This window comes from Rhyacophila brunnea, unplaced genomic scaffold (assembly GCF_057557595.1).
Source record: "Rhyacophila brunnea isolate RB1 unplaced genomic scaffold, BYU_Rbru_1.0 scaffold_16, whole genome shotgun sequence".
NCBI lineage: Eukaryota > Metazoa > Arthropoda > Insecta > Trichoptera > Rhyacophilidae > Rhyacophila > Rhyacophila brunnea.
In genome coordinates, this window is record NW_028232816.1 from 11483663 (window position 1) to 11492688 (window position 9026).

A 9026-nucleotide genomic window follows, 5' to 3' on the forward strand; every position below is an offset into this window, starting at 1 on the left:
TTAATTACTAACTGACGTCACGGATCAGTACAAGATTTTTTGTTATAACTTACTTGAACTTGCTAATAATTTGTAATTAACTTTTTTTTATTCAACGAATAATTCACAAGATTTAGGAATATAACATTATAATTATTGAACATGCATAATTTTGAAAAAACTTATGAGAAAATATATTATAACCAATAGAAAGTATCTTTTAAAAGAATGTCACATTCTTAAATCTTGTGAATTATTCGTTAAATAAAAAAATAGTTAATTAAATTATTATTTTTAGCATTTAGTGAAATTTGCATTACGCACTACCGTAGTACGGTCAAGTTATATTTTATTATCTTATTTACAAATTAGTTCTCTATGTTATAATAATCTTTATGTAATATTAAAATCTTTTTGTTTTTAATCTGCTAAGTTTATTTAACTTTTCACTGCTAAATACTAAATCCGATACTAGACAAAATTTTCTAGCACCAACAGGTAATACGTCAAATTAATAAAACACTGTATTTTTTAATATTTTATTATAACAAAAAGTAACAAAAATGTTCAGAAAATTTTAAAGATCATAGATTGATCGATAGTTTTTACTAGCAGAAATAAATACGATGTCATGTTTGATTAGAGTATGTAAAGTTTTAACAAATTTAAAACTGTATCTAAGAGATTGAAGAAATTTTTATTTCCGTCAACCGTCAGTAATTATTTCAATATTTTAAGAGATGAAAAGATATAATAATTATATTTTTATAAAACTATGACAGTTTTTGTGTTTCTCTAAGGCAATATCACGATTTAGCTTTTCTATATTCTATCAAGCATATATTTGCGTCATATATACTGGCTTTGATGTCATGATGTATCTCCTGCTTATGCTGCTTTTGGCGTTTCAATCTTGATACCATCGGCGGCTGCGATGTCCTTGTACTTAACAGCGTAGATTCCCTTGGGGTCATATTTGGATTCCAACTGCTTCCAGAGATCGGGACGCTTGTTGACGAAGTGCCTCACAACCTTGTTGGATCCTTCGCGTTGTTTCTCGGTACACTTTGCGCATTCGTTTTCGAGGGCGTCAGGGAGGGTTTCCTTCAGGGTCTTTCCTTCGGGTGAGCACCTTCCTCTTTCCAGCAGGCAGTCGACGTACTTGTTGAGGAGACGGTCGGACTCGAGGATTTCGTCCAAGTTGATGTTGTCCCATTTGTCGGTGTATTTGTCTTCTGGGCGGGCCATGGCGCAGGCGACCAGGCAAGCGAGGGCGATAACTAAGAACAGTTTCATCTTTGGTTTCTGTAAGAAAATATAATATACGGTTTATAAAAATGTAATTCAAAATTCTACTATTGCAAACAATAAAAATCAGCAAAAGTCGTAGCACTTTCTAAAGAATAAAATAAATGTGTTGATACATAATTTGAAATACTTCCGAGAATTTTAAACAAAACATTTGTGGCCAACGAAACTCTATTGATCGGGTTACAATAATTTGTGATAAAATAAGTAAATAATACGGAATTATGTTATTATTTGTATCATATAAGAAGCAAATAGGTCAAATACTGTCATTAAATTTGAGTTCCATATTGTTTTATGAAATTTCGGCATGATTTCAGATTAATAGCTAAATTGATGAAGCACAGCACCCGAGCTGTAGTGGTTATGAATTTAAGTCGCATTAATTTTAAATAAATATTTTTAATATGTTTATTATTCAATTGTATATATTTTATGTTCAATAATGAATAAACCATTCATTGAATAAAATAAATTAACCAAAATATTATATCTTGGCAAAGACATTGCAGAGTCTAATCTCTTTGTATCTTGGTATATTTTAAAAATTGACAAATGATTTTTTTCAATTATCTAATAATATTTACAAATTATTGTGGATTTACAGCCGGTTTAACATAACGAAACAACACGAGTTAATGTTAGTTTAATTGAGACTTTATTTATATGGTAACATCGAAGACATATTATGTTTGTAATAGAAAATATAGACTGATTAACAGTCGAATACGAATCTTTATGCTTGACAGCAGGAGACTAATCTAGTCACAGATTACTGTCTGTCAATAGATTAATACCATTTTTAAGTTTAAATGAAGATAATATTATGTAACACTATATTTATTTTGATTTATAAATGGGGTTAGATTACGCTATTTTTTGTGACGTTGACATGTTCGAATATTCTACTCAGATCAAGATTTTTTTATTATTATTTTTAAGACTTATAAGCTAGATTATTAAATCTTAAATCGTGAATACTAAATTAGTAAAAATAGCGTTAGTATTGTATGTGTACATTTTTTAATGGTTTCTTTATCGTTCACTTCAGGCATCTCCCAAATAATGGGAACTGAAATACCTAACGGGTGTGGAGAAACAGGGAACCGATCTCGAGTGCGGAAGAATACGGGATAAACTTAAACAAGTGCCAAGAATACGTCATACGTCAAATAATGACAACTACTGCTCTCGGTTTATGCAATGACGCTCATTTAATATTGGTGTAGTTAAGGTTGCAACACACACTATTGCACGCCTATAATGCGTGGTTCATTTTCGTAGGACACTCACACATTCAAAACTCTGCGTCAAAATGTACTGTAATGCAGTTACGAAGGGTGAAGGTAGGCTGCTAAGATCCTCCGTAAATAGTGCACATTAAACGACAAAATTGTGCATACTTTTTCTTTCATACTCATTTGTTTTTGTTGGATTAAGAGCACATATTACACATATTGTTGGTTAATTTTTTTAAATTCATTAATCCCTGCCTAAACCAAGCTATAACAGATAAAAAATATTATTATATCTATAAAATATCGGAAGTTATGTATGATTTGATTATTTACATAATTTTTGATATTTTATGGATAGACGAGTATTTTTTGACTATTATCTATTATGGCATGGTTTTCGCAGCGTTTAAATGAATTTTAAAAACTAACCAACACCGTCTGTAAATAATTGTAGTCTTAGTTCAATGAAAACAAATACGAATGACTCAAAAAGTTTAGTATGTACTATTAATGGTGGATTTTAACAACCTACCTCCACCCTTTGCCACTGCTGTATTGGGATGTAACCTATCGAAATTCTATTTATTAATCTATTATGTGGTTCACTCATAAACTGCCCAATTTAGCTGCTTTCAGTAAAGCGTTTAGATAATGAGATGTTTAAATTCAAAAAAGTAATACAAGCAACTTAAAAAAATAACACAATTTAGTATGGTAGGTCGTGTTAGAGTTAGACAGACACCCAAAAAACCAGTTCAATAATGTTCAATTTATTTTTGGAAACATTACCTACGCCGTGGTGAGTTTATACGATTGGGTACCTGTTCAAAGGTAAACAAACAGAATCGAATTTGCGAAACGTATTTGTCAATGACAATTTATCGTCTGACATCTCGTAAACCTGTTTTTAAGATCTACATTAAAATACGTGATCGATATAAATGAGAGAAAGTTTGTAATAATTTACCAAATAACCAGTCATTAAAAATGATATTTCGACAGATTCTATAAACATTGTGTCGCTATCGATACCAGGGAATTGTATACACATAATAATTTATGATGTTGGTGCTAATGGAATGATGAATAAAAAAACGTTTTCTTAAACATTGCATATATATTTTAAATATCATGCATCCTCGTATATACGTAATATATTTGTTAAACTTTTTTGATGCAACTTCTTTAAGTAAATATGTGGAAATCCCAAACAGGTATGCACGAATTAGTATTTTCTTTTATTGTGTTATCAGTTAATAATAATTATTGATTTAATTTAATAAAACACAATTTTGTGTTAGTATTTATTCCACTTTTAATAAATAAATCTGGACCGGATTCGTCGGCCTCAGAGGGACATTTTCAAATGAATAAGGGGGGCGAAACCGGTTCAGATTTAAAATTACAAAGTGGAATAAGTACTAAAAAATGTGTCTTATTAAATTAAATCAATAATACGAATTAGTATTGTTAATTATCAAAAACTTTATACTTAATTTAGAAACGAGGTTTAAATAAAATAATAAACGAAATAATATAAAAAGTTTGTCTACAGTCTCCAGAATGTCTTGTAAAACCTTCAAGTGAATCTTTTTTTATGCTTTGCAAAAATGTATTTGTCGTTTACGCGATAGAACTTATTTTATAATGATTTTGAAACAAAGTATTGTTGCTATGTTGACAGTAAATTGATCAACCCAACCTTAAAACGATATAAGATAGCGTTGTTATGTTGGTAGTAAAAAATGTGAAGAAATCATATTTCTCACATTATCAATTCAATTTACCATAAAACATCTTGCTTAATATCTCTTTGTGTTTTTGTGTATGAGAAGAATTTATTAACAATAGATGACTTTTTATGATGCATGCCGCATGTATATATAATATTATGTACATTCTGTCCAATACCTGCAGATTATTTTTTATCGAACATATAATTTGATTGATAAGTACTTCCTTGAAGTAACGTAGTCATTGTCACATTACAAATATGGCTGCCTTCTAGATGCGCATTTATGAACACTCGGAACTGAGAGTTTGTTTACTAAGTCAGTGGCGTTAGATAATATAATATGAAAAATATATCAAGCGAGTGTTTCATAACATTTATAAATTCCATTGGTGCCGACTAATCTACGTAGACATTGTTTTTAAACATATGTGAATAAGTATAATATAAAGTGCCAGATAATTGAACATACTATACAAGTCACACGTAAACATCGAAAACAATCATTTTATTTCGGTGTTTGGTCGTTCAATACTGTATATAACGCACTATGGCTGCTTTTTTCATTCATTGAGCGTAACATATACATAGTGTTTAAATTTTAAATAAATAAAGAATCGAAACTACTTTAACTAGTTTGTACTCCCACAGTGGCCTAGTCGATAGAGCGGCTGCCCTCGAAGCCATCGATCGCAGATTCTACCTGCGGTTGACAAAATGTGTGTTGTTTTTTCAATGCGCGCAGTGAAAATATTTAATTGGTTATGAGAGTGGTGAGCAATCATTACTTGAAAATCGCCTGTTAAAAAATCTTGTGTCCGGAAACTTGTACGTATGCAGTTCGCTGTTTCACACTTTACCGTGAAATATTGTATCGGAAATATATGGCCATATACCTATTAAAGACCGTCCAACCTCTTTGGGTCGTATACTACTGACATACAATTCATGTCTAAATAAACACGGCTCTTACAGAAACACCAGACAGAAACAGAAAGCCAGCAGCAAATAAATTTTGAAAATAGCCGATATACTAGATTATTTGATAGGTAAGGTTAGGTTTTCGTTCTTAAATTCATGAATTTTGCCAAAACAGCTATGAAAATTGAATTAATGTTTATATTGAATCTAAAAAAATGGGAGACCGTATAGTATACGGTCATTTTTTTCCGATAGAAAGCTCACGGCGAACTGTGCCACGGTGAAATGATTTTTTTTTGACCATGTCCGATCCTAATAGGATCATATGGACCCCCACAGAGTAGAGGTTTGTATTAACAGATTTTGTTATTTACGAGAAATGGATGTAACCAAAAAATCTCCACTCTATGGAGGAACACAATAATATTATGCTCCTCCAAGAAACGAACATAGTAATTTAATATTACTTAGTTAACATAAGTCTGCCAGAAGAAGTCTATCATTATCTGTAATAGGTGAATACAAAACTTCTCGAGGTAATCTAAGAATGATGAGAAAATATAGGTTGGTATTATGTAATTATGTAAGTACATTTTAAATGAAAATGGTAAACATTTTTTAAAAACTCGGGTTTTTGTCTTGACCGCGCGTTGAATGCTTTTTAGTCAAAAATATCGGAAAATTGAAAAAAGTTAGTGGAAATTTTATTTAGGGATAGTAAAAGACGCTGAAGGTAAAAATCTATTCACACCTCGTCTTATTGTAGTGTTATACTTATATAAAAAAAACATGAATATATAATAAACTATTATATCGTCACCTCAATACTACAAAAAGATAACTTGATTTCACTGTTTTTGAGATAGCTATTGAATATGAATGATTCTACATTTTCTTCTCTACAATATGATAAAACTAGGTAAGTCAGAAGTTAATGGGAGCTGTATTAATTTTGTGTTATATTATAATATTAGATATCTTTAAAACCATAAATACATTAAATAAATAAAATAATATATCTACAATATTTAATTATTCCCAATTAGACAAGCACAACATTTCAATTTTATTTTAAATAATAATAATTATAGCCTAAATTTATATTAATCAAGCAAAGTTTAAATTTTATTTTCCCAACAATGACCAAATCATAGTTATCTAGTTGTACCCTTAAACCTAGTTTTAAACATCCATCAGTATTGGTTAATTGTTGTAGTACTTTAATACGTGAATTCAAACTTCAGTATTATTTTTGTGAAAAATCTATGTTTTCACCAGAAATCGGCGTACGCAAATAGATAAGCAATGATACTTAACGTCAATAAAAACTATCAGTGCATAAAAACACGTTTTATTCGTTTATTCGTCGCACGTAATTGCTTAACCTTGACTATGTACGAGTAGTTAAAGCAGTAGGTACTTGCTAATCATAATTACTGTTGACTTCAACTCAATTAGGATTATACTAAGTAAATAATTCACTGTCATAGCAACTGAATAGCTAGTTAGTAATGAATAGTAACGTTATAAATTTGATATTGTTATTCAATTCAACAATGCACCAATCTATCCTAACACTGCAGAATATATTCTAAATAGTTTTAATTAATTTTCATTACTATTAAAAGAGTTTAACTGCGTCGATATTTTAATATACGTTAGTAGAGAATAACGGTGATCTTCAAACTATATATGAGCAAGTTTTAATTATACACTGAATAGAGTGGCCCAGAAAGGAGGGCATTCATTTTCTTTTGAAGCAGAGAAAACCTGTCCTCACTAAATTATTAAATTATGTTAAATATTGTATTTTATTTTAATAAATATAATGTCTTTCGAAAAATAATAATTTTCAGTTAACACCATTACAGTGAAAACCCCATACTTACTTATTAATAACTAATAATGTCTATTTTGTGTCAAATTATTGTTTAATGTCTACATTCCTTTGTGCTTAGATGTATACATATTATAATTTATGACCATGTTTATTCTATAATATTATTATGATCCGAAAAAAAGCGTTCCGCAGGCGACTTTTTTGGTGTAAAGAGCTAATATCAATACTATCAACTGAGGGTATTTGATTAAATTTGAGTTTAAATTCCAATGGATTTTAGTTGTGTACTGTTTTATTTGACTCGGAATAGTACAAGGCTTAAATCCATTAGAATGTAGAGAGCTAAGTGTGTCAATCACATATCGTACACGAGCTACCGAAAATGCTATCATGAGCTACCGGTAGCTCACGAGTGACGGTTTGACGACCTCTTATCTATACTGTAGTATATATGTCTATCCGTTTTTTCGGTTATAACAAAAAAACTATATGACCAATATGATTGAAACTTGCACAACTTACAGACTACAATATTTGTACCGATTTAATAATTGTATTCGCGATACCTCAAAATAAACTTCTCAAAATAACGCACTTGCAATAATATGAGGCCCGGACATCTAATAAATTTGACCAGTATATTTCTTCAATGAGAATATCTGTTTAAATTTGTTCCCACATTTCACTTGGATAATCAATCACTAGTTATACATAAAATTATTAAAGTAATTAACAATGAGGAGCATTATCTTATAGCGTGAGGTAGATAGTAGTTATGTAATTATAACATGTATATTATTATAAATTTTAATTGATGATTGAGTTATATTATAATACTAGTTTATATGGATTGGTTTTAGCAATACATACGTCTACTTAAGGCAAGTATTTGACTGAGATTAATGTTTGATATTGTTTATTGTATATAGTAAGTTTCTAAATAAACAATAATTAATAATAAAATATAAAATAATTTTCCAGGTAGGTACCGATGAGTTTAAGAAAAACATATATATATTTTTAAATATTAGATATTAACTGGCTTTCATAAGTATGATTAACCGGCCCATTATAACATCTGAGTTTGCAAAGTAATCAGTTACTTGTGATTATTGATTAAGTAAAATGTAGGAACAAGTTTTAATACAACGGTTAAGTGATTTATTTAACAATTAAAATATATATTTATTATTTATGTAAAAGTAGAATAAACAAATAAATTTATTTCGACAAACACAATGTTTTATAATATAGACTATTTATTATTGACGTTTTATTGTCATGTTGAATTATTAATTATATATTAATTATTATCAGAATGATTGTATTATATTATTTTAATGATGCTATATGTATGCACGTCAGGATGGAGGTGTTGCAGTTGTAATAAGGATAATTAATTAAATTAACGCTTACCTGTCACTACTTATTCACTGATCAAAGCACTGAGAGGTTGTGATGATTTGCCAAATGCACACCTGTTATTTATAGTGATATAGTTGACAGAAAATCTCGCGGTGTAAAAAATTAATAATAATATCATAATCCTTCGCGACGTTTTGGTGGGGGCATCTGAGAATTACTTCAACGAGATGCTTGCGTCACGGCTTACTCGCAACTGACACCAGTGATGGACAACCATTTTCAAATATTTGTATGCAAAAATACATAAATTTATAGAAACACAATCGAAAAATTTCCGTCTTGACTACCACGTATAACAGATTTCTCGGTACTTCTCTATACAGAAAAAATATGCAAGAAAAATGTTAAATTCCACGAATAGACTCGCAGATGCTTCGATCTCGCATGCTAATTCGATAATTCGTCAAATGATTATTTTCCGACTGCCTTTCTACAAGGCATGCTTACTGTTCACTCTCATGAATCTCGTAGGTCTCTTCTGCTCTTGAAACACTTTTGTCTATTGTCGCGAGGGATGGTTTCGAATCCTGGTGTCCTAATGAAGATGAATTTACGTGCGCCTGTTAATTACCTAAGTGGTCGC

General features: G+C 30.0%; 1 protein-coding gene across 1 annotated transcript; it reads right to left on the minus strand.

Moving 5' to 3' along the window:
* Positions 1-504: 504 nt before the first annotated feature.
* Positions 505-8478, minus strand: LOC147074377 (allergen Tha p 1-like). Its single transcript, XM_085944096.1, has 2 exons — positions 8435-8478; positions 505-1284 (listed from the first exon to the last, which is right to left on the minus strand). Exon 2 carries the CDS (start codon positions 1273-1275, stop codon positions 868-870), a length of 408 nt encoding a protein of 135 aa, XP_085800222.1. The 5' UTR covers positions 1276-1284; positions 8435-8478; the 3' UTR covers positions 505-867.
* Positions 8479-9026: the final 548 nt, after the last annotated feature.